The 27,039-nt window shown below is 39.2% G+C and overlaps 1 protein-coding gene and 1 long non-coding RNA gene across 5 annotated transcripts in view; one reads left to right on the top strand and one right to left on the bottom strand.

Moving 5' to 3' along the window:
* Positions 1-9,761: 9,761 nt before the first annotated feature.
* Positions 9,762-11,699, bottom strand: LOC134211211 (uncharacterized). The gene is made up of 3 exons (XR_009978983.1): positions 11,587-11,699; positions 10,951-11,474; positions 9,762-10,886 (listed from the first exon to the last, which is right to left on the bottom strand). It is a non-coding gene; the product is annotated as an uncharacterized LOC134211211 (long non-coding RNA).
* A 77-nt stretch (positions 11,700-11,776) lies between these two features.
* LOC134211210 (tight junction-associated protein 1) overlaps positions 11,777-27,039 on the top strand; it is a 118,294-nt gene continuing 103,031 nt past the window's right edge. For 2 of the 4 annotated variants that reach the window (XM_062687896.1, XM_062687895.1), the window contains exon 1: positions 11,866-12,261. In XM_062687896.1, the coding sequence (XP_062543880.1) occupies positions 12,241-12,261 (21 nt within the window). In that variant the 5' untranslated portion in view covers positions 11,866-12,240. Of the gene's footprint in view, positions 12,262-12,315; positions 12,374-27,039 lie in introns of those variants that run through there. The other 2 variants (XM_062687898.1, XM_062687897.1) reach the window with 2 other exon arrangements.

Genomic DNA, 27,039 nt, shown 5'->3' with positions numbered 1-27,039 from the left:
TTGTCCCCTGTCGAATGCAACTTGTCTAATCTAATCTAATCTCATACTTGCGTAGCCAATGCTTGAAAGAATCCAGGAAAATGACGAATTCTGAATTCTGTAATTTTTCTTTTCATACGGCCAGGCCAACTACGCAGTTTGTACCGCAGAGAAGACTCCTAGATATTGAGCGACCTCAGGAATACCTAAAGCCACTCAATAGCTTGGAAGCGAAGGGAAAGGAAGAAAGCGTGGACCTCCCGTACCAAACGCTTCCAAATACCTAATATAAATATAATACAAATTGTGTGCGTGTTTATGTATATGAGTATGTGTGTATGTGTGTTGCACACCGATAGACAAGAACATTCGTTATGTTTTCATATAGATAACTATGAAAACATGACGAATACTATGTCCATCAGTATATGTTTGTATGTGCGTATTTGTGTATATGTATATGTGGATATATGTGAATGTGTGTGGGTGCGTGTTTGAATATTTTTACAGATTATTAAAGCCTTACCTCTTTTCTAGTTATTCTGCCGCTGAACATGTTTGAGCATTCAAATTGGCTTGATCCCAGTATTAGCAAGGGCATTGCCCTTGATATTAACCGATCAGCCTTTGCATGTACGAACATGCCCACGTCATCAGCATTTGTAACACTTTTATATGGTCGGGGTTCAGCCAAACCGCACCAAGCGGCTTTTCGACTGACTTGTGATATTTTGTTAGTACAACGACAACGAAAACAGTTTCATATCAATTTAGGCGTACGTTTGCAGTAGGATATCCTCAGTTATGTGGTTGAGGGATATCCGATACGATTTGCGACCAATTAAATCTGCTATACGAAAATTTGAACAGAAAAATGGGTAATTTTTCGTTGGCGCTTGGTGTGATTTGGCTGAACCTCGACCATATATAGTTTTATTACACTGCACATTTGTTTCGACCACGGTCACTGCACTGGTTCTATTCCCTCCTGTCGAATGCAACTTGTTGCGAGAAAATCAATTAAGAATTACTATATGAAAAAGTGGCTAATGTTTTTTCCGTTTTCGTGTGCACACACACACACACATACACACGGACAGACAGACATTTGTTCAGTTCGACGAGCTGAGTCAATTGGTAAATAACATCATGGGTGGGTTCGATTTTAGAGTGAAATGATAGCCTTTCGGTACAACTTTGTTGTACGCAAGCTTCGGAATTCTCACTCATATGAATAAAAACCTGCGATTAATCCATTTAGCGGAGTGTGATTCCCCCTGTGATGAAGTATTCTCACACAACATTTTTATCCGGATAGAATGGCGGGTGATAAATTCGTGAGCGCCGGATCGCCGGATAATTTAATTTTAATCCACAAATTTTCCTTCTCGTCGCCTCATCAGCTAAATTTGACAAGCATATTTACAAAAAATTAGGACCGCAACGGGATTCGAACCCAAAACAATTTTAAAATGTTCAGAGCGCCCACTAAGGGGCCGTCCAGAAACCACGTGGTCATATATGGGGGGAGGGGGGGTTTGGAAAATGACCACGATAAGCCACATGGGGGGAGGGGGGTGTTGCTCTCGAACCACGTGGTTTTATTACACGAAAAACTTTTGGTGAATGTTAATAGCGGTGTAAAAAATACAAATCATTAAAATTTAATGATTTAATCAATAAACGCAAAGCGCATCTTAGGGCCGATGCCCACGTAGAGTCTTTTCAACTCAGCGTTGAAAAGACGCAGGTGTACATCGAGAAAACCGGTAACGCAGCGTCAGTCGTAACGCCGATGCATATCTGCGTTATTTTACCATCTTAGCTTTAGATCCTATTTACATAAAAAAAATAAACAAAAAGCCAGGTTGTGTGTTGCGAAAAACCAGGTCTAAGAATTTCTTTTGAAAAACGAAAAAAAAATCCTTTGTTAATTTAGAAGAATTTCCTTTGAAGATTCATTAAAGGTGCCCAGGATTTTGAAGAAATGCTTTAAAGATTCTGTAAAAAAAAGTGAGCTGGATTTTTATTCTAATTTATATTGGAAATTCTTCGGAATTTGATGTTTATTGGAATTTTCATCGCAAATATGCATTTCGAATCCTTCTACGGATTCTTATACTGCCGTGAATCGCTTATTTGTCCCATATGAATAGGAAGCCTAGCAAAGATGGGACAAATATGCGATTCACGGCCGTATAGTTCTTCAAAATTTCTACCGAACGTTTTCGGAACTCTTCCACAGAATTTCGGAAAAGAATGTCGTTGAAATTCTTAAGATTTTTCCGTGGAGACTTCGAAGAATTTCTTGTCAATATTCCGAAGGGTTTCCCTTGCAACTCCAGAATAATTATTCTTGAAAATATGATATTGAATAATTAGGATAATTGATCGAAAAATTCAATAATGCACCTAAATGTTCTAAATGCACAAAATTCTAGTAGTGCGTATGAAAAAGGTTATGACATAGAGAAGCTTGCATTTAAAAAATCAACATGAAATTCTAAATAAAATGCTTTTTAAATTCATAAAAGGGTCTTAGAACTAAGGAGATTCCTGCGATATGAAAAAAAGCGGCAGTGTTCCAGAAAAAACACTCCAACTCCTAAAACAATCTAGGTTAAAACAATTGAAATTGAACTTCAAAACAAATCTCAACCCTTTCATGACGGATGGGTCATATATGCCCAGCGTTTTAGATTGTCTATAAAATCACAAAAGAGAGCTAGGCCACCATTTTCTTCAGTTAAATTGTTCATCTAGATATTGGCTTTACAGAAAAAATATGGGAGCTAAAATTTGACTGACCCTGAAAATTCAGATATTCCGATTTCGATTCTAAGAGCATACAAATGAAGTTGAAATGTTTGAATCATTCTGAACACTCAGATAAGATGGGTCATCCTGAACGTCAAGCCAGTGATTAATATTCAGGAATACGAGATGCTCAAGGTACTCCAAAATGCTCTCAAGTTCAGCCCACGATACTGGTAGATATTTTGCAATGCCCTCATCATCGGTATATACCCAATCCGATGAAATAATCATATGATCCTAATTTCCATTAACATGAGATCCAAGAGACAAGGTACCCAAAATTATCATATCAACCCAATGGACCTACTGGGATATTATATCATACATCATTCATAAGTTAATTCATTGGATAAATCAAATGATCCAAACTCCAAAATAATAATTGGTCTATAATACATTCATTCCTCTATGACTCGCTTATAAAAGGACCATTGACTAAAGCATATTCGAGATGTGGAATAGAAGTTCCTTGGAAAATTATTCGTAAGAACCATCTGAGTGACCGAGAAAATATTTTTAGTATGGCATCATTGGCTTCCACGAGTCGATATCAAAACAAAATTTCAATGAAGAATTAGAAATTTTGAGAGATGAATCAGCTCTGGATTGAAAATCTCTTTAATAGAGAAAAATAGAGATTTTTCATAATAAAACAGGAAATTGCCAATAAAGAAATCAGGATAAGATTATTAAATAAATATGGAATTACTACAAATAATGCAAAATTTCTATAAACAGTTGGAAATTTTCCACAAAACAATAATAAATTAGCACTTGCAATTATGAAATAAGAATTTTCCATGAAGAAATCAAAATATTCCACGAAAAAAATACAAAATTTTCATGAATAAATCAATATTAGCAATAAACAATTAAAAAAAAATTATTTTGGGGAAAATTTTGTAATTATTTATTTTTAATATTGATTTATTTATGGAATGTTTGTATTTTTTCCGTGGAAAATTTTGATTTCTTTATGAAAAATTCTTTTTTCATATTTGCAATTTTTGGTTTTAAAAGTGTTAATTTATTTTTCTTTTGTGGAAAATTCCTAATTGTTTATGGAAATTATGCATTATTTGTAAAAAATTTAATATTTTTTTAATGCCCATACCATAATTTCTTTATTGGAAATTTCCTGATTGTTATGGAAATTTTTTAATTTTTTTAGGCTAATTTTTTACTTCAGTCGATATCGTATCTTAGAACATCGACTCATGGAAGGTCTGTTGTAGCTTGTGAAAGTAATAAATGAAATCGCATCGGCTCAATGAACCTGCTTGGATGCTTAGCGATACACGGGTACATCAAAATTTTCGAATTCATGAAAATTTATAATTTCCATGCTGGGTTTAGCTTAATTTTGAATCAGTTGAAATTGTCCATCTTCAAAATTGATCGGATTAACCATATGTTTTAGTTACATAAGGTTTTTTTTAAATTTTTGTACTTGAAAAAAACCACGTGGTCATAGGGGGGGGGAGGGGGTGTCTGCCAAATGACCACGATAAGCCACAGGGGGGGAGGGGGGGTGAAAATCTTCAAAAATATGACCACGTGGTTTCTGGATTGCCCCTAAACCACGTCACCACATGAATTGATTGAAAGCAAAGTGAAAATCTGCTGTATTGAACCTTTTGCTTATCGTGATTCGTGGCGCATCGTCAGATTCAATCTGCTTGGAGAGGCAAAGTAAGCAGCATTAGATTTTCGCGAAACATGGGAAGAAGGATAACAATTTTTCGCACCATCGCTTGTGCCGGAGTTTATTGCACTGTAATTTATCCGGATAAAATGCATGGTGGAGTCATCAGTTGTCGCGTGAGTGAGTGAGAAATCCGAACCCTGGTTGTACGAGAATGGCAAAAAACAGTAAAAACTGACGCATGATGAAATTTCGCTTCCGATTCCTTTCGCGTCCTATTTCGATTTGTGAAAAAAAAAAAACAAATTGCTCATCAGCAAAAATAGAATTGTCATTAATATCAACCATCATTCTATTTAAAATAATCTTTTCAGACCGTTTGCTCATTGAAGAAAACAAACTGATTGGGCTAGAAGCCTTAGTTGGATTTTTGTCCGGCTTCATAATTGCAACAACTATGGCGTTTTTCCATTTATCTGGGATGTATGCCAATTGAAAACATTTGTTAAATAAATTAACCAAAAAGAATAAAGAGCTCTCAGGAAGTTTTTTGATTAGTATGTAGAAAATATCATCATCACCCGGGGCTTTCATATTTCTTAATTTTCTAGTAAAAGATCTCACTTCATCCAAATTAGTTCCCAACGAAGGGTCAAGAACATTATCTTGATTGAGGATGTCTTCGAAGCTCCGTGTAACCTGATCCCTTAATTGGACTAGTGAGACTTTTGTTAAAGTGAACTAAATAAAATTCTTGAAAAATACTCCTCTGGGAAATTTCAATTTTAATCTCATCCAGTGATTTATCGTCACTGGGGAGACCTTTCAAGACGACTTTGAACAATCGCTCAGTTTTGTCGTAGTACGTGAAGAATTTATGCCGCTTCTCATTTGAATACTGAAGAAGAGGTTTGCGATCGTCAAAGGATCCCGGCAAAACGCGGCAGTCACCCTTCCTGGAAATCTGAAATGAAACCTTGATCCCCTGAGGGTTACTTAAAATCTCATTCCTAAAGCCAGAAAACTCCGCAACAGATACCACAATTGGCGGAATCCTTTCCTTTTTCGCATGGATCAAATCACCTGGACTAAAGGTAGATTCAGTTTGCTCAATTTTGTCATTAATCAAATCGGGGTCCGCGACGTTAGGCATAAGTACGTTAGGCATAATGGACGTTAGGCATAACGGACGTTAGGCATAATGTACGTTAGGCATAATGGACGTTTGGCATAATTCTGCCTTCTTTATGTAATAGGCTGTTCTTTGGGTCATTTTATTGCTTTATTGGTTATTTTATTTCTCAGTTTGATAGGAGAAGAATTATTTTGAATGTGAGAGTCAGAAGGAATATCTCGAGTCTCCAGCTTCCTTCTATTTTTTTCCGCGCTCTGGCAGGACGGTCTTGAAACCTAGTTTCTTAGAAGGAAGTGGAGAATTCAAAGATTCACCCTTCCTCTTGTTTTTATTAATGCTCATTGCTGAGCGAGAAGACGTGAGCTTCTAAGTTTTTTTTTTCAGAACGGTGTCCCTGCTGGATTACCACCGCTTGTCGGAATCTTACTTCCGCAAATGGGTCCAACGTAAAACGAAGACACGAGTCCAAGCAAAAATCGTACCGGGATCAGAGAAGCACGGTTGAAATTAAAATATCTTCAGGTAGTATTAAGAGCTTCCTTCATCAAAGAGAGAAACAGACCGCACAGCACGAAAGCTTGGACTTGTTTTGCAAAAACATGAAGTTAGATAAGTCGCAAGCCAGGTTTCAGCATTGATAACAAAAAGTGGCCAATTCCCCCAGGCAACTTCCAGGATGTTCCGGAATGTGACCAGATGGACCAAATACCCTCAGAACACATTCCGCCGAGCATGTTCTACAAAATCATGAAGTTTGACACGTTGATAGACGTGTTAACGGTTTGATCAGGCAGTGGCCTTTTTTCGGTCCGGGAGGTTAGCCCAGTACTCTAATCAATATCTCCGGAACCATGTTCCCTAGCGTTCCAGTGAAAGATGCTCTGAATCTTCTAGAGGATTGGCTGCTAACACAAAGGACGGAAACAACATGGCGAGGAAAGGTGAATATGTACCTAAATCTGGCAAGGCTATGCATGACGGAGAACTACTTCACATTTCGTGGAAACCACTGCAAACAGACGAAAGGAGCACCGATGGGAAATCCGCTATCACCGTTTTTGTGCGAACTGTTCATGGCGAATCTGGAGAACAACCTACAAGAGCAAGGAATACTACCCGAGAAGTGGTGGAGATACGTTGACGACATTTTCAGCATCATCAATTGAAAGGATCTATCCAGGATTTTCGAAGCGATAAACAACGTGCATAAGGATAACAAATTTACTTTCGAGGAGGAAAAATAAGGTAAACTAGCTTTCTTGGATCTACTGGTCATCAGGGAAGCTAATACAACATTGAGCCTCGAAATCTACAGGAAGCCCACGAACACCATGAGAGTCATCCCATGTACATCGAACCATTCGTACCAACATAAAATGGCAGCATTTCATCACATGATCCACAGGATTCAGACGATACCCCTGAGCGAAGAAAGAAAAATAAAGGAACTACAACACATCTTGGAAACAGCGAAGATCAACGGATACCAGGAGAGAACTATACGAGCGATCATCAACAAGAAGGAAAGGACCCTACGACGAAATGGATTTACAACGCTGATACCGATCGATGAGCCGCTAAAAAGAGTTTCGGTCCCATACGATAACCACATCACCAACCAGCTACGCCCTTGACTAAGTAAATCCGGCATCGATCTAGTATTCTCCAGTAGAAGCAACCAACTCAAGTCTCTATTGGGTTCAACGAAGGATAAAGTAGAAATGTTAATTAAGGCAGGCGTTCATAAAATAAGTTGTTCCCAATGTGAAAAAATCTATGTAGGCCAAACGAAGAGATCATTAGATATAAGGTTCAACGTTTTGGAAGGGAAGTTATGTTTCTGCCTTAGTTTGAAACCTCTCTCCTTTCTGGAAAAGAGAGCTCTGGAGAGAGAGAGAAATTTCAGCAAAACTTTAGAACTAACCAGAGAATAAATAAATTTTTGACGAAACGAAGTTCGTCAGGTCTGCTAGTGAGAAACAAAGCAACTGTTCAGTTCAGATCTTTCTTAAATCAGTTGTGAAGCCTTTGGATTTAAGTACCATTAATCAAACCCATTGGGAAATGACTTACATTGGCTCTTAAATGTGCGCATTTTATTCATTTGTGTCTTTTCCAATAGCAAGGTGAGATGGTACTGATTCAGATCATGAACCGGTACTAAAGTTTGAGATCATATTTCCTAGAAGATCTGTTTAATACGTTTGGCATATCAAAAACGAACGTTCACACAGAGCTCAGATAAGTCAAACAGAAAAGACTTGTCATAAGACGAGTTTGTACAATTCCACTTAATTCCACTACTTGATTGCACCTTTGACAGATACGTATTTCGACCTCAACAGTTAGGACGTCTTCAGTGTCGAGAAAGTTAGGCAAGGTCACTATAAATGAGGTACGGGGTGTTTAAAAATATTTCATCGGCGATTAAAAAAAAAGTTTTTTTTATCGTTTTCTTCCTTAATATACCTTCTATAAAGTCGATTGATAACTAAATCTAAATGGATCTAAAGTTTTGTATTTTTTTTCTGTGAATTGAGCGTTTTTAAAGTATGTTTTCGAATATTTGTTTTATTTTGCTTTATTCACAATCTCATTTAACTTTTTTTCAGTAAGTATCATCTATTTCCAGCCTCGGTTATCTGTTGTATTCACAATTTTTTCTTCCGACATTCGAACTAGATGGCCAACCCTTTATCAGTTTGCCATATTTTATAGAATTCATAATATTTTCCTCTAGATACAGTGTCTCATCATTACTGTGGCACACGCCATGTACAAGAACCTCACTGAATATTGTTCGCGGCACATTTAACTTGAAACCCCTAAATCTTACTGGCCTGCTTCTTACAGTGTTCACGCTACATGTCCGAAATAGGCTATCGCATGAACTAGGGCGAATTTCGTTTCCGACTGCATGTTACTGACGCTAAGTTGTTGCTTCAAGAACAACTGTCCCATATTTGAGAGATTTCATTTCTGTGTAAGCCATTCATACTTTTATGAGCAGTAAGTTGGTTACGTAAGTCGTATAAGACCGTATTCGCACCAGCAATCAACAAGCAGTCTAAGGAAATAATTTCTCCAACACTCCAACCACATTTATATTTCTATCTTCAACAATTTGAAGAGTTAATTACAATCTCAATCTTCAGTGAGACAAAAGTTTCTACCATTTCGTCTGCAAAACCCAAGAGCATATGCGTAAGAACTGCTGAGATGAAGTCATTAAGTACATGGTTGCGTGTAGAAACAGAGATAAGCTGAGTGTTGCTTGTGCTGATATAGTGCTTCAAAGAAGTGTGTAGAAAAAAATACCTTTGAAATGTTTGTAAATACTAACAAAGACGTTTACTGTAAAGTATCTCTGTTACAAATAGAAATACCTCCGGCGTACATAACAAGTTTGGGCCTAAGTTAGGTCTTGTATAATGCAGACGGAAAATAAATTCATTTTTTTATAATACCTTAATTCTACCGGTGGGCAATTACGGACATGAAATGTAAAGAGGCAGACTAGTGTGCGATACTGAAAGTGTCCCTGACGTTTAATACGAACTTGTGGTAAATGTTGTGATTTTGACGCTAAGTGAGCACTGCAAGTAACACTCAATCCGTTACATGCACACAGAGTTTGACATCTCTTGTCCTTTCACTTTGGGGTATTTGCGTAGCAAGGTTGTATGACAGTGGAGCGGTTCTTCCCGACAATAAAACAGTTTCGCATGACTAGGAAGCTTTCGAATTTTCCGAGCGGAAGGTGCTGCGTATAATACATAGTGAGGGCCAGTAAATGACGAGTGGTGCTAACGCACAAATTACAAGGAATATCATATGTTTAAAAGAGAAAATATTATGAATCTTTTAAAATACGGCGCACTTCAGTGGGCAGGTCATATATTGCAAATGTCAAAAGATAAAATTGCTAAAATAATATTCAAGTTAATATTCATCAGACAACAGTTATAGATGCTGGAGATAGAAAATGATTAGAATCGCAAAAATTAAAAACAAAAGAAATACTTGAAGAAGAAAAAACGCGTTAACCACAGAAAAACAATATTCTTACAAATTTTAGACCCGTTTTAAGATAGGTTTTCTATACAAAAAAGGCTAGAAATATGTTTATTTTTCATTCTGCGGGCTAATTACAATAATTTATCCATTACTGAGTTATCAATCGACTTTTTAGACGGTATATTAAGGAAGAAAACAATAAAAATCACTTTTTTCAAAAAATCGCCGATGAAATATTTTTAAACATCCCATACTTCATTTCTAGTGGCTTTGCCTAACTTTCTGTGAAAAAAAATCAGAGGTGCATGAAACTTCGATAATAATCCATTTTTTTACACCGTGTGACAAGTAAAGACATTCCACTTAAAACTCAAAATAATTTTCCTAACAGAAACGAGCTAGTCTCGCGCTTAAAGTCTCAATAATAATGATGATTATTCAACATAGACATCGGTAATATTGAAAAGCATGAAAATTTTGAAGAGCACGTAACACGCATCAGGAAGAAACAATTTGTAAATCATTTGCTTACTAATGTTGAATAATTGACTTAAATCTCAACACTGTGCGAAAATTATTAAGTCTGACTTGGGTTTTTGAAATGGGAGTAGAAAAACATATGATGAATATGAAATTTACAGGGATTAAAAATGTTTTGGGCAGATCCACCAAATTCTCGTTCACTTTATTTTTGATTGATAAGCGCTCCGTTGCTTAGATAATCATGTTGTCGGCTTCGTAACCTATTCAGATTACGCCATTTATGATAATAAATATAATGATAAAGAATAACTTGATACCAATCTCCATACATTCAAGTTTCTATCTCCACTTCAACACGATATTATCGTTATTAATAAATGGCGTAATCTGAATAGGTTATAAGGCTTGATTGAACTGAAATTTACTCTATTGGCCTTCTCACAAATAAGACTATCTGGAAAGCGAGTTATCTTAACGCATAGTAAAGTCGTTCCATACTCTTCCGACCATCACTCATAGTATTAACACTACTATTACTAGTAGGAAGTAAAATACCACGCAAAGGTTTGATTGAGCGAAAATAGATTTTTTTAATCTGTTAAAAAATGCACATTCATCCAATTCCAATTGCTTTTTTTGTAGCGCCTATTTTTGTTACATTGTACATAGTAATAGTCCCAATGTACTTTGTTGCTTTCAAATAAAGGTAATACGATCTCGAAGTAACGAATTATTTTATGCAGATCGGTCTTACTGCTAGAGTTTTGAACACATTGCCTAACGAAAATGCATAGCTTGATCAACGTAAACCTATGCAGAAACTATTAACGCTTCAGAAATGTGATATGGATTACAAAAACGAAATCATACAAACCCTTTAGCTAACGATGACTTGCAGCAAATTTAAATTCATATAATCTGGCTGATAATGCTGCAATCGTTGACTGCCGTCTGCAATGTTTGGTTGTTGTTTTCCCCAGTAGCGGCCCTAAGTGCGATAAGATAAAGTCCATATTTGTGTCTACCAAATTCCTCTAGCAACCAGCTCAGCATCGCTCGTCATCTTTCGAAGTCATTGCCGTCCCTGACCTCTTCTATGTAGGTTCTTTGTTATCAGCGTGTATGACAGTTAAAATAAGCGCTAAAAGTAGAGGATTTCTTTTATTTTGCACAAAAACATAAACGTACCTTTTTCCTAGACGTCCGAGTTCAACGATCCACTCCATACACAAGCGGGTTTCAATGTTTGTTTCCAGTTTGATCTCAGCTGACTGTCAGTGAAATATTTCAACAAAACAAATGTTGTTGACAATTTCGAGCAGTTTTATTTATCCACGCTGGTAAGGGTCAACTGTGACACAGAGAGCTTCGCTTTGAAACGTTTCTACGCTGCCGAAACTGATAATATGGTTGGCATGATGATGATTGAAAATTTGTTTCCAAACATATCCAGGTACTTATTAACAATGAACTTATAAAAATAAAAATTGTAATTGAAGAATTTGTGTACCTTCAGTTTGTTTGACATAGTTTACTCTCTTTCTCCAATCCCGTTCTCTCATTTTCTGTTGAGCTACACAAACACCTTAGTCGCGTCAGTCATAATGTATACGTCAACGGGCGATGACCATTCCACTATCAGCGAAATAACGCAAACCACCAAATAAATACGGTTCTGACAGAAAGTAAATTGCTCGTCCTGTTTTACTGTTTACGCTTAGATCAACTGTGTGCTGAACAAACAGAGGAGTCCTTTTGTACACAGAGAATCCGACTGTCGGCTCTCACCAGATACACGGCGCGGCATTGACCACCGCTGAGAGAGAGAGAGCGCCAAAGTGCTGGAAAATTCGCAAAACATTATCCTTTGAGGCGAGTTCGCTGCTTGCACTGATGTTTGTAGCAAGTTGCAGTCAGAAAGGCTCGGATGGCTGTTCGCTGTGTTTTCTCGGTGCGCGACTGAAAAAGGAAGTGAGACTATTTTTTTCTTTCTGGTGCCGAAACGGGCGGCGGATTATCGGGTGTTCACAATTTGGCAAATTAAAAGTGCGAGTTGAAAATTGAGGTTCCGCCCGGACGGCTCAGCTCCGCGAAGTTCTGGTGTTTTTGAGGGTGGGAGCTCGCTGGGGAAAATTCGGAAAAGTGCAAAGTGTCCACCAGGAAAATGTCTACTACTAGTGAGCAGGTAACGCAAAAAGGCACGGTGCAGTGATAGAGAAAAAACAGTTTAAGGATCGTTTCGGTGAAGTGCGGTGAAAACTGAAAATGGATAAGCTCTCTGAATGCAAGGATACTTGGTGCGTTCTATGCTTTGGGTGATCTGTGCAGCAATGCCTAGCTAGTGAAAATCGATTGCAAACCCTAGAATGTTGTGCGGCAATAAAAGCAATTATCCTTGAGAAAGAGATCTAATCGGTGACGAAATTTGTTAGACGGAAGGCTGTTGGCTTGGGGGGCGGTTGCGCTGCTTGGTGGAGTGAGTGAGAGGTTGGGGTGGTTATCCACCCACTGAGAAGTTTATTCGTTCTGCGCCGTTTCCGAGATGGTTGGAATATTTATCCTGTCAGTGTTTTCCCAGCAGTAAGATAACTCAAAAATGTTGTGCTTTTCTTGGGAAATGTTCTACTCCTTGCGGAGTCGTTTCACAAATGTATCGGAACACCTCAATACTGGTACGCATAGACACAGCGAACTTTGAGTACTGGTCATCGTTCTAAGAGAAGATAAGTTTGTATTTCCGCCCTTCTCATGTCCTTTCCATGTAGGTTGTGCTTTTTTTTACTACAATGCTCTTACACAACCTCTGAATAAGAGAAAAAAATCAGTTGAAATCGTGAAAAAAATGCTTAGCTCTGTGACGAAAATGTGCTGCTACAATAATATTGAAGGTGGCTGGGTTTGAATCCCGGTCCGGTGTTCAAATAAAAAAATATATGCCTAGAGGATATCAAGGCTTAGGAACCAGGCAGGTAATAACTGTGGAAATGCTTAATGAATACTCAACTACGAGGCAGCAGTTGTGGAATACGATGCCACCGAAACAAAACAAAAATTTCGCTACGCTTACATATTCTTCTTCATTGGCATTACATTCCCCACTGGGACATCGCCGCCTCGCAGCTTAGTGTTCATTATGCACTTCCACAGTTATTAACTGCGAGGCTTCTAAGCCAAGTTATCATTTTTGCATTCGTATATCATGAGGCTAACACGATGATACTTTTATGCCCAGGGAAGTCGAGACAATTTCCAATCCGAAAATTGTCTGGACCGGCACCGGAAGTCGAACCCAGCCACCCTTAGCATGGTCTTGCTTTGTTGCCGCGCATCTCTCCGCACGGCTAAGCATCGCCCCACGCTTACATATAATTACGAATTTAATTTAACAAGATTAATGGATTGGGCAAATTTATCAATGCATTATATTAAACTCTACTTCCTATTTATTTTTTGGCATTACATTCCCCACTAGAACATTGGTGCTTCATAGTTTACTGTTCAGTTTACCAGTCCTGGAATTAAACTCAACACAATACCGCTAGGCTTATTCCACATTTGATATGAAGCCGTTTGACAAAATGGTCGATTGGCATTATGGTTATTACAGCTTTGTGGTCAATGAATAAGATTTTTCGAGCCATTTGTTTCTAGCGTATGAACAATACGTAATAAATTAAAAATTGATTTACGTGGTTAGTGAAGAATAAAGAAAGTTAAAAAGAGACAATTGTTTAAGTAAAAACAGCGGTTCTCAATCTTTTTCTTGACAGGCATCCCTTCGATCTTTTGCATTTATTGCAGTACCCCCTATTTTTTGCTGTTAATGAAAATAAGCGTAAGATATATGATTGGAATTCGGTCAAATGGCACCAAGCGCCTTAATAAATACCAATTTTTAAGCCCAGGTTTTCGTTTCGCAAATTTAATTGATAACAAATTCAATCGGATATTCCTCACCCTAATAGCTCCTACTTCTCTTAACAGGAGGCTTCCGAGCCTCTTGAAAGGAGATTTCCGAGCCTCTTGAAGGAGACTTCCGAGCCTCTTGGCAGGAGACTTCCGAGCCTCTTGGCAGGAGACTTCCGAGCCTCTTGAAAGGAGGCTTCCGAGCCTCTTGGAAGGAGGCTTCCGAGCCTCTTGAAAGGAGGCTTCCGAGCCTCTTGAAAGGAGGCTTCCGAGCCTCTTGAAAGGAGGCTTCCGAGCCTCTTGAAAGGAGGCTTCCGAACCTCTTGAAAGGAGGCTTCCGTCCCTCTTGAAAGGAGGCTTCCGAGCCTCTTGAAAGGAGGCTTCCGAGCCTCTTGAAAGGAGGCTTCCGAGCCTCTTGAAAGGAGGCCTGAGGCCTCTTGAAAGGAGGCTTCCAGGCCTCTTGAAAGGAGGCTGAGCCTCTTGAAAGGAGGCTTCTGAGCCTCTTGAAAGGAGGCTTCTGAGCCTCTTGAAAGGAGGCTTCTGAGCCTCTTGAAAGGAGGCTTCTGAGCCTCTTGAAAGGAGGCTTGAGGCCTCTTGAAAGGAGGCTTCCAGGCCTCTTGAAAGGAGGCTTCCGGGCCTCTTGAAAGGAGGCTTCTGAGCCTCTTGAAAGGAGGCTTCCAGGCCTCTTGAAAGGAGGCTTCTGAGCCTCTTGAAAGGAGGCCTGAGCCTCTTGAAAGGAGGCCTGAGCCTCTTGAAAGGAGGCTTCTGAGCCTCTTGAAAGGAGGCTGAGGCCTCTTGAAAGGAGGCTTCCGGGCCTCTTGAAGGAGGCTTCCGAGCCTCTTGAAAGGAGGTTTCTGAGCCTCTTGAAAGGAGGCTTCTGAGCCTCTTGAAAGGAGGCTTCCGGGCCTCCTGAAAGGAGGCTTCCGAGGAGCCTCTTGAAAGGAGGCTTCCGAGCCTCTTGAAAGGAGGCCTCCGAGCCTCTTGAAAGAAGGCTTCCGAGCCTCTTGAAAGGAGGCTTCCGAGCCTCTTGAAAGGAGGCTTCCGAGCCTCTTGAAAGGAGGCTTCCGAGCCTCTTGAAAGGAGGCTTCCGAACCTCTTAAAGGACGAAATCTAAATAAATACTCACTGTCTGATATTTGATCTTAAATTGTCGATGTTCAGCCAAATATGAAAATGTTATGAAGTGAGAGTGACAAAGAAGGTCGATGGGCTTCACCAAAAACATTCGGTTATTTAAAGCTCTGCTGTAGAGTGCGAGGTTTTGTATTAGTATGTTAAGCATAATGACGTTATTTGGTTAAAATCTTGGCTGTGCATGTGCACAGCATATGTTTCGAAATGGACAAATTGATATGAAATTTGCGAAAAAGAATCCACGTGTCTTGGAGGGACTCGAACCCTCAACCTCCTACTCTCTAGATAGGCGTGATAACCCCTACACAACAAGACCACTTAAAGGTCACGTTTGCGGAAAAGCCATCAGAATCCGAGTACCAACCACGACCGCGGTTAGCTCTCTTTTTTGCAAATTGAATATCTTTCTGATGCTTGATTTGTCCAATCTCCACATGTGCTTTACTGTTGTCAAGCTTTACCACAGTCAAGCGAGTGCACATTGTTTATTAAACGAGAGGATCGCACTCCATACCCCCCAGCAACGGGCTGGGCGGGCTGGTATAGAATGCGAATCAATCGCACTCTGCTGTGCCATAGGCTTGCTAGGAGGTTGAGGGTTCGAGTCCCTCCAAGACACGTGGGTTCTTTTTCGCAAATTTCATATCAATTTGTCCATTTCGAAACATATTCTGTGCATATGCACAGCCAAGATATTCAACAAAAAAATGGTTTTCGTACGGCCGAGTTGCCGAATAATATGCAATTAATTATCATGACGTTAGACACAATTCATATTAGGCATAATGGACGCTAGGCATAATTTAAATACTAAAGAATGGAGAACTAAAGTTCATTCAAGGTTTTTCGAGATTGTAAAATTCCAAGAAAAAATAGCAAATTCTCGACTATACCATTTTTTGGAAATAATATTTTCCCAATAATGACTTTTCAACGAAAAAGATATTTGCATGATATAAGACTTTCCCGTGAATGACATTTTACCGAAAATGACGTTTCCCGAATGTTTTTCCGGAAAATGACATGTCAATGAAGGAAGCAGGCGATTTGACGTAAAGCCATTTGGCATAACAGTCATTTAGCTTAAGTGTGAATAGCTTTTGTGGTGCTTCAAAAAAGAAAATATCTTCGGTCGATAATGATATATATCTTGATATCTATGTCCATTCTTTAACTTATGTGGGGTTCTTAAACCGTTTTGTGACCGGCAAAAAAAAACACCCTTAACAGGCCGGCAGGGTACCCTGGGCTGGAAATTTACAACCGATTTCAACTATTTTGGGCATATTCGATTAAGAATTTTCTCTTCTATAAAGATGTTACAAGGATGGACCGATCCGGTCAATTAAATTTCTGTAAAATCCGGATTTCCAGAAACATGTCCTGCATAAATGATACTGATCGTGGATTTCGATAGCTAATCAGCTATACGGGTATCAAACTTCTAGAAATTTCATCAGTAGATTGATTCTTATCAATTTGGGTCCATCAGAAGTGCAGATTTTTGATTGCCCATTCCAGAACAGGTTCAATTATTGCAGTTCGTTCTAGAAACTTTCGAAAATCGTTTATAATAGCAGTATAGAAGCAGAGTCTTTGCTCGCGCTTAGAATCATAGGGGCGTAACTGTATTGATCAATTTCTCTTCATCGATTTTATATTTGCTACAGGTAGAAGATGCAATCATCCTTCATTACAACCATGAACCTTCGGCAATCCATCAATACAGTTACGCCCTTATGATTCTAAGCGCGAGATTGCGAATATCATTCATTGATCCCGAGTGGCCACCAAGAAGTCCTCCTGAAAAACCGGAATTCCCGAAGCAGTCGTCATTTCTTACATTTTGTTTTCAACAGTTGCTTAATCGTGAACATTTTTTTTGTAACAAAGTAAAAAAAGAAGGAGAAGAGAACGGGCTTGGTAGTCATAAGGCTACTGCTTCTGCCTCATACGCAGGAGGTCGTGGGTTCAATCCAAAGTCCGTTCCATTCTCCTACTTTGTATTTTTCTTTATATTTATCTCTAGCAATCGCTAGAACTGGAAATGGACTTCCATACATTCCATTTCTTTTCCTATACCTTCAACTTGACTATTCTAGCCATTTCTGCTAGAATTGGAAATGAACTAAAGAGCTCGTTTCCTACATCCAATTAGAAATTCCATCGATTGCTTTCTATCTATAACATTGACAGTTCGTTAACCAAGACGGACCTCTGCCTTTCGAACCTTAACCCAACAATTCCAATAAATTCCGTACGAACAGAGGTATATTCGGCTTGCAGTAGGCGAGTGATTGCATCATCATGTCCACCCCTTCCCTACATTGGCTTGCATTCTGAGTCCGCTGATAATCTGTGTGAAACAAAAATCTGTAACTAGATGCGCTCCCTCAGTATATGAAGAAACTGGCTATAGTCTAATCAGTTTCGTCGTTCCAGTTTCAAAATCTACCTGTCTGGCCGTGAAAGCCAATGAGATGTCGACGGATGAGATGTTTAGCCTGAAGATGATCCCTTATGAATTTCGGGAGTACAACTTGCAGACTCACCATCTGTCTATTGATTTCAAAGCAGCGTACGATTCAGTGAGAAGAAATTAGCTGTGGCAGATAATGTCTGAACACGGTTCTCCGGCAAAGCTGATTACGATGATACGTGCAACGCTTGATGGCTCAAAATAAAGTATTCGGGTTGCAGACGACGTATCAACCGCGTTTGTGACCGTGGAGAGATTGAAGCAGAGTGATGCGCTTTCAAATTGATTGTAAATATTGCACTCGAGGGGGTGATTAGGAGATCTGGTGTGCAGAAGAAGGGCACTATCATCACATGGTCGCATATGCTCCTGATCTTTGCGGATGACATTGACTACATTGGTAACGATCAGAGGGCAGTAGTGGAGGTTTTTGCCCTAATGAAGAGGGAGCAGGCGAAGATAGGCTAAATCATCGACTCTACCAAGACGGAGTACATGGTTGCGGGTAAAGATAAAGGTAGGCCTATTGGTGTTAATGCTGAGGTAGTACTTGATGGGGAAGTTGTTGAAGAATTTGTTTATCTTTGAACACATGACATGTGACATGTGTCAATGACGTTTACTGTGAAGTGAAAAGACGTATTGCTGCTGCGAATAGGGGCTTCCTCGAATATTCGAAACGAAATTTTCTCTGATTCGTTAGGATGTAAAAAGAGGTGGACCGGAAAGCTTTTGGAGTTTTCGAGCGAAAAGTGCTACGTACAATTCTCGATGTGAAATTAGAAAAAAATGTGTGGCGCAGACGCATAAATCACGAGCTGTATCAAGTGTATAAAGAAGGAAATATTGCGAATCGTATAAAGTACGGCAAACTCCAGAGGGCCGGTCACTTAGTGCGAATGTCGGAAGAAAGAATAACAAAAACAATATTCACCAGAGATCCGGATAGAGGCCAGCGACTTCGTGGTTTCTGCATGCGGTGGAAACTGGAGGAACATCATACAAGATTGACAATTATGGAGCTCTACAATACGTCAGTCAAAGGTTGCTTAGAGCTTCTAGTGGAGTGTCTTCACTTGTCATAAGACGATTTCGAACTATCCCATTTTATTCTACCACTTGAAGTGAACGAACGATTTATTGAAAGTCGCAGCATTATTGGATGTATTGTGGCTATCCGTTTGGATTGCATCAATTATGCTCTCACATTTCTCAACAAGCGATTTCTAAAATCTCACAACTTTCTTGGACAACTTAAATATTGACACATCTTCGAAAGTTCCGGAGCTTCCAGATGCTCACCTAACGGTCACACGGTGTCAATGAATGATCCTCGAATTGATTTTGATCGCACACAACTACAAAAAAAGTCGCAGCTTTCTAGGGCGAGTTTCTAGAATTGATTACCTTTTCGGCTATTCCGGAGCTTCTGGAGCACTACTTAGTGGCTTCCCGGGGTCAACGTTTGGTTCTTGAAATAATATTGCTCTCATTTTGATGCATAAATGTTTATGACCATGTCTGGACCCACTGGGAGCCTGTTCCGAAATAGCCACTCAAATTTTCACACATCTGTTGGAACCAAGATAATAAACAACAGCCTGCTGTGGAAGCTTCAAGAATTTTGACATCCATATTGTTGGGGATCCAATGAGAAATGTTTTTGGCCAACCTTGACCAAACACCCCCCTCCCGTCCCCTCCCCCCTGGAAACTTGCTCCAAAATGGCCACTCCGGGCTCAACTTGTCAAGAACACACGTTAGAAATAATTTCAAGAAGTTTGATACCCATATTGTTGATGTTCCCTTGAAAAGTGTCAATAGCCACCTATGACCCCTAGAGGAACCTGTTCTGGAATGGCCTATTGAAGATCTGCAGGTCTGATGGACCCATATAAATAAAAATCAACCTGCTGATGAAATATCAAGAAGTTTGATACCCATATTGCTATTTACCTATCGAAATTCACGATCAGTATAATCTATGGAGGACACGTCCCTAGGAATCCGGATTTCCCGGTGACCCGAAGGTCCGGACCGGTCAAATCCTAAGGACAAAATTCTGAATCGAATGAGCCTAAAATGGTTGAAAACGGTTAAAATTTGCCTAAGACATACATTTTAGTTTCGTGGGTACCCGGGTACCCTGCCGGCCATTTAAAGGGTAAAAAAATGTCGGAACCCCTCCCTCCACCCCTCCTCAATCAAAATTTCAGTTAACCCGTACAATCGATTTTGGCCGTCATTATTGTGGATATGACAGAGTTTCAATCTCCTACTATGAAAATTCATTTAGATATCGCGAATTGAATTCCAAAAAGGTACCCGGGTACCCAGCCGGCCACACAAGGGTTAAGATTTTACCATTCCTTGAAATTGCCAAAATTTCCTAAAAAAAATATTAAATTTTTTCCGAAAATGTCGGAAACAACATTTTTTCACTCCAATAAAAATTTGTTGGAATTAGTGGAATATAAACGATTTCTCATAATACGGGACCATTCACATGGATAATTACGGGTTCAATTTACTGCAACAGATATAAGAAAAGATGCGAACATAAATTGCCAAATAGATAATTTGACAGACAATGTTTTCAAAAGCGAAGTCTGCCGTCTATTATTCAAACGATGAAGTATTATTGACAAACCACAATTACCCTGTTGACCAACTGGTTTTCTAATTTTTCCGATTATAACACACACTGGGAATCAAACTGACAATTCCGGAGTTGAATAGAATCTGAGAGATGGCCTTCAACGACAAGCTATGAAAAACGCTTCGTTCTCACTAGGTTGCCATTGGGAACCAAGATTTTTTGTACAGCTGTTTGTTTAATTGAAGCATTTTTCAAAGGAATATATCATGACCTTCCCGAATCTTTTCATTATCGTCATCGGGAAAAAAAGTTTCCCATGGTATGCGATAAGATAAGTTTGAGATTATTGCAAATAACTCTAGATTCGATCCCTGACTGAAACTATTGTCCATGCTTCGCCCTATATAAAACAAAAAAGGATATAAATCCTTATTTCAAAGCACGCTTCAAGCAAGCGGAATAAGTCCACAGAGTAGAAGACTTCTTCCAAAGCACGCGTTTTTTGGAATCGAGGAGATTTTATTTTTTTTAAAAGGGAAACTAAACAGATGGCTCCTTTCAAAACAATGAAAACATGCCTTCAGATATTAAAACTGATTGACCATCCTATTAGTGACATTCCTCGTCCTGAACCAAATAGAGTTTTAAAAATGGGCAGTAGATATTTGGTGTTCAAGATTCCCCATTCAACTCGAAATAACTGCTATGGTTTTTAGTAAACTAATTGTTCCATTCTGAATCGCTTTTACTAATTACATTACTTGGATTTTGATTGGATTATCTGACGACTCATTAGGAGCTGGCGCGAAATTGAATGAAGGCAGCATTTTCCAAGTAGCTGCCTACGTCGAACAACTAAATTAGCGCCAGAAGAGTTCTTTCCGAGAGGAGTTAATCATAGTTTAAACTAATTTCACGACCCAACAGGCTCCGGTAATCATTCAACACGCTCCACTGCACATCCTCTGCCGTTCGTCGGAGAACAGTACACAACTGCGCCACTTATGTACATTTCGAGCCTTAACCCATCTCGGTTTCGCACCACACAGCGTGACTGTAACAGCTGATAAAATACACATCGCCGAGGCTACGTTGCTGCTCCATATACAGCTGTAATCATGTCAACGTCTTTTAAACGTTATTTATTATAGTTTAATCTTTCGTTGCCCGTGTTCCACCGCACCGGGTTGATGCAGCAGGTCGGGTTGTTCGCGCTCGCCGGATGCTCGCTCGTAAGCAATCGTTCAAATGCGAAACGTTTTACTGCCATGCCATAGAGCAGCCTGACGAGTAATGGCCTTTCTCCATCCGGGTTGCCGCCGTTGCTGTTATTGTTGAGAAGGTACCCGAACCGGATTGACAATAAATGGTATCGCGTGCCGGGTGGAAAAGGATGATATAAAATATCTTACATCAAATGTTATTTCCATACGCCGAATTATTCAACCTGTTATCTGTAAGGGGGAGAAGGACACATATGATTCCCTGAATTTTGAATATTTTTCGAGGTAAAATACTGCATGTAAAATACTATGGACGTCTTCTGAAAATTGATCATGTTTCTAAAAAAATATGGAAAAAGTCGGTTTTCTGGGTGTTCTAGGAATAAAATTATAGCCGGGAATACCTTTGTTAACCTATTGAAACAGACATCCAAAACGAAACATAATATTATACTACAAAACCTCTTTTTGTTCCCAAAACGAGGGTGCGTAAATTGAATCAGAGCGTAAAAAAGGGAGCACTATTTCAAATGTTGACCTTAAAAAAAGACTGTGATCTTTTAGGTAAGCAAATTTTGATATTTAACTTACTTTTAAAGTCAAACCCCCGTGAGTCGATGTTTTATGACTCAATATCGACTCATGGAAGCAAATTATGCTATATTAAACATATTTTCTGGGCTACTGTGATGGTCCTTTCAAACAACTTATCAAGGATTTACTATTTCACATCTTGATGTTTCCATGTGTCGATGGTTTCTTCAATATCGACTTATGGAGGCTTGACTGTATTATCAAAATGTTTCATTTGCCAATTTTGGTATATTTTCTTTTCGGTATCATGATCGTCCAATTGTTTGAGTGCTTAGGCCTTAAGTTGTTATTGGTGCGCCAAGAAGTTTTGAATTATTAAAGGTCCAGCAACTAAGCATCAGGTGTTTTAACACGTATTTCGAGTTTCGGGCATATTCAAACGTGAAAATGGTTCTCGAAAACGATCCGACGGGCGCAAGAAGGCGAGGTGCGAGGATCGATCAGGTGGAAGATGACTTGCGGACCCTCCGTAGACTGCGTGGTTGGCGACGTGTAGTCATGGATCGAGCCGAATGAAGAAGACTCTTATATACCGTTACTTCGGCCTTAGTCTGAATAAATAAATAAATAAGATATAAAATGCTACCACGATAATTTGTTTATCAGAAAGTGCTTAAGCGTCCGAAGTTTGATTTTGAACGGTAGATAAGAAAAATACGGTATCGATTTTTGTAATATTCTACAAAACTAGCGGAATTTGGTCACCTTTTGGCTTGCAATAAGCCTGTTTGATGGTGGATAAAATCCTACTGGTCATATGATGGTTTCAAAAGTATATTCCAGACACAGACAAATGGATGCAAAACAGATTTGTTTAAGGACACTCCTTACGGAATCCAAGTTTCAAAGTGCTCGCGTTTTCGGGGGCACACCACTCGATACGGAGGCGGCGCCCAACTGTCATTTTTATTGATTTAGCTTTGCTGCGTCTCAGCATGCGTGAAAGAATAAAAATGACAGTTGTGCGTTGCTTGACCTTAAATGATCATAAAACCACTATTAGCTTCTGTTGTTAAAAAACAGTGAGTAGAACTCCCTAAACTGGTGAAGTAAGGTAGATCGGATTCAATAAACGTAATATTGTAACATCAACGAAATCTAATTACATTTTTTTTTCAAATTTCATAAAGTTTGCTTTTATAATAATAATAGGTGTTGTAGCAAGAAGTTTTTTTTGTATCTTTATTAAGGAGACTTTCAGCCCTAGGCTGGCTCGTCTCCGGAATGAGCAGGAAGTTGTTCAACACACTATTCAACCAATACGTTATGGTTCAATTAGTGATGTCAATTTTGTAAATTATAAATCGTCTCGCGATCACACTTTTTTCTCAAGCATGTGCTTCTGGTGTAGCCAATAGTATCGAAGTATGTTTGTTTTTACAGCCGATAATTGCTACAACGACTCAAATTGATAGCGTATGGATTTGCGTCTAAGTGTAGTAGCGTTCGGCTTTGTCCCGCACACTAAAAGGACAATATGTAACGGGTCGCCGTCAGGTTCCTACCGGTAGGCAGTGGAAATTTTTGCATATTTAAAAATATTCTATCTATCTCAAATGAAAAAGAAAAATGCAACATTCTTCCAGAGATTTTGACGAGAATCTTCTTAGCATATCGAAGGGAGACTTCAGGGATTTTGAAGGCAATCCACCAGGGATTCCGACAGGAATATTCTAGGGATTCCAATGAGAACCTTATGAATATACTGCATCCTTGTAGGAATTTCGACTTCAAGGAATATTCCAGAAATTTGAACGAGAATGTTCCAGTGAATCCGACGAAAATGTTTCAGAGATTCCAATGAGAATCTTCTAGATATTCCGAATGGAATCCTCCAGAAATTCCGACGAGAATATTCCAGGAATTCCGACAGGAATGTTCCAGGAGTTCCAACTGGAATGTTACAGAGATTTCGTCAGAATTCCAACTTGGATGTTCACGGATTTCGTAGGCAATGTTCCAGGGATGCATAAGCAAACCGTCGAAGGATTCCGGAGCAAATCGTTGAGGGACTCCGAATCAATCATCCAGAGATTCCGTAAAGAATTCTCCAGCGATTCCGAAGGGAACCCTCCAGGTATGTTTAAGCAAATCGTTGAAGGATTCCGAGACAAAACATCGAGAGACTCCGAAAAAATATTCCAGACCCAGGAATTCCAAAGCAATTCTCCGAACGATCTGTCACTCCAGTCTGTGATGGTTGACCACATTTATTTGACTGCTGGCAAAGTATCACATTTGCTTTGATTGATATTTTGGTGGCTCTCCGTTGTTGTTCATATCATGTCGCTTTTTATGCTTTCAAATCATTTAGATATTGCCTATTGATAATTAACAACAAGTGCAATTTCACTGCCATACAGGTATCTTTCTCAGAAATGAAAAAGAATCTCATTTGTCTTCCACACATTTCATTATGATAGGCTGAATATGGGAGATAACCCTTTTCTCTTCAAAATTTTTCAGTTGTTGACTTCGACTGTAGTGTTAATTTTTGAGATTTTTCGGCTATGCAGTCTGGTTTATTAGAACAAATTTTCAAATTTTGTCCAACGTTTCGACATCGGGTTCGATGTCTTCTTCAGGGAAAACAACGTTGATTGCTCTTTGTTAAGTGTGATGGGTGTTCTGTAACGGTCAATTTGATTTTTAGTCGGTATGCATCTTATAGGTTTGATTATTATCACAATAGTTTTGTCACGTATAAAAAACATTAATTATAACTATTACGGTTTCTCCAGACGAGCCAGCCTTGGGCTGAAAGCCTCGATAATAAAGACAAAAAAAACTATTACGGTTATGGGCACTGTAGTATGTTTTTCAGTTATTCATTATGCTATATGTTGAAAATTTATATCACTGCTAACTAACTTTTCAAATCCTAGGAGGGATATGCCCCCCATTTGTCTTTTTGGTTATTTGGCAAGTGTCGTTATTTGGCAAGTGTCGTTCGGGTTAATTGATCATTTTGCCAAAAAAAACGTTGAGCTGAATAGGTTATTTGGCATAAAATGCCGTTTGGCTGAAATATTTGTTTTTCAGAAAGGGCATTTTCGAGCCAAATGACTCTTTCTGCCAAATAAACTGTTAGGGCAAACAACTGTTTCGGTCAAATTACCTATTTGACCAAATGAGCCTTTCGGCTGTTTGTCGCTTTTCGCCAAATGCTATTTTCAGTCAAACAATTTTCGACCTAATACAGTTTCGGACAAACCTTTATTTAGCCGCAAATGTCGGTTTGTCAAAAAGTTGTTTGGCCCAAATGGTCGTTTGTCAGAAAGACCATTTGGCCGAGAATGTTATTTGGCCTAACGAGTGGATATTTTTGACCATACTACCCGTTCAGTAATCATCATTTGATCGTTGGACCAAATGACATTTTCGATCAAATGGCCCTTTCTGTCAAGCAACCATTTTTGACCTTACAACTTATTCGGCCAAAAGACCATTTCAGCTAAACGACGTGTTAGAGAAAATGTCCAAATCTTCATTTACTTACTTACTTACTTATGGATCCTGTACACCTCCGGTGGTGGAAAGGGCCGACTTGAAAGATCTCCATCCTGAGCGTTGCCCGGCTATCGCTTTAACCTGTTGCCAGGTAAGATTTCGGTCGACTTCTTTTATTTCTTTATTGAGCCTTCGCCGCCATGAGCCTCTGGGTCTGCCTCTGCTGCGATGTCCCGCTGGGTTCCAGTCTAATGCTTGTTTACAGATTTCGTTTCCGCACCTACGTAGAGTGTGGCCGATCCAGCCCCAGTTCCGATCCCGAATTTCTGTTGCTATTGGCCTCTGGTGACAACGACGATGGGGCTCGTTGTTTGAGATCCATTTGTGAGGCCACCAGGCCCGAATTATATACCGCAGGCATCTGTTAATGAACACCTGCAGCTATTGAGTGTTCTCCACTGATAGACACCATGTTCGCTAGCGTATAACATCACAGATTTCACGTTAGAGTTGAAAATTCGTATTTTGGGGCGTTCACTTATCTGCCTGTTTTTCCAGATATTTCTTAAATTCGCAAAGGCAGCACTTGCTTTCTTAATCCGTGCGCCTATGTCGATCTTGGTACCTTCGTCTGACGCCATTTGGCTAGCAAGATATTGGAAGCTTTCAACATTTTTCACTGGTTGCCCAGCTACTGTGAAACTGGAAGGAGTCACCGTGTTTACATCCAACGATTTGGTTTTGTTGACGTTGGACTAAACCTGCCGAAGGAAAGCGCTCAGCAAGGTCGTTGAGCTTACTCTGCAAATCAGAGCGCCGTTGCGCGAGGAGTGCAACGTCATCAGCCAATTCGAAGTCGTTTAGGTGCACCATGGTTTTAGTGGATTTAGTTTTAGGTGAAAATTGACCAAATAAAATGCTGAATCTAGGAACGTTTCTTTTGAAAATTAGTTTCATGTACATCTGGATGGGCTTTTTTCGTTAGCAAATGTTCTTGAAAACAATATTAATGTGTGAAGTTAACTACACCCGATTCTTTTTTTACACGGGGGATGCGTTCCGTGTAAAAAAAGTTTTCAGTTCAAAATTTGAAAATCCGTGTAAAAAAAGTTTTATGATTTCTCGACGAATCGTGCAAAATGGAGCAACTTTGCAAAAATTTTGTATGGGATTTTTTTACACGGCCGTGTAAAAAAAAATCCGTGTAAAAACAGAATCGGGTGTACTCACATTATTTTTTGGATATTAACAAACCCTGTTTGAACTCTTGAGCATTAATAAAACAAATATTATGAGAAGAGGGGCGTCACTTGTTGTCATTTTTAAACCATTCTGAAACATGACGCATACAAAACATGTCTGTTTAAGGACATGAACACCCTTTTTTTATTCCCTCAACTTCGTTGTAATTCCTAAATATTTGTCAGTTCTGATTGATTATTGATAAACCACATAGCATGATATATCATATCATTTTCCGAAAGTTTTTTCGTCAGAAATTCTCATATGTGTAGTGTTGAACATTTTATATTGCTTTCATAGCATTCATCTAGAACGAATAAGGGTTTTACAACAATA

Source organism: Armigeres subalbatus, chromosome 2 (genome assembly GCF_024139115.2).
Source record: "Armigeres subalbatus isolate Guangzhou_Male chromosome 2, GZ_Asu_2, whole genome shotgun sequence".
NCBI classification, from domain to species: domain Eukaryota; kingdom Metazoa; phylum Arthropoda; class Insecta; order Diptera; family Culicidae; genus Armigeres; species Armigeres subalbatus.
Note: the sequence above shows the minus strand (reverse complement) of the source record. Positions and strands in the feature narration are given on the sequence as shown.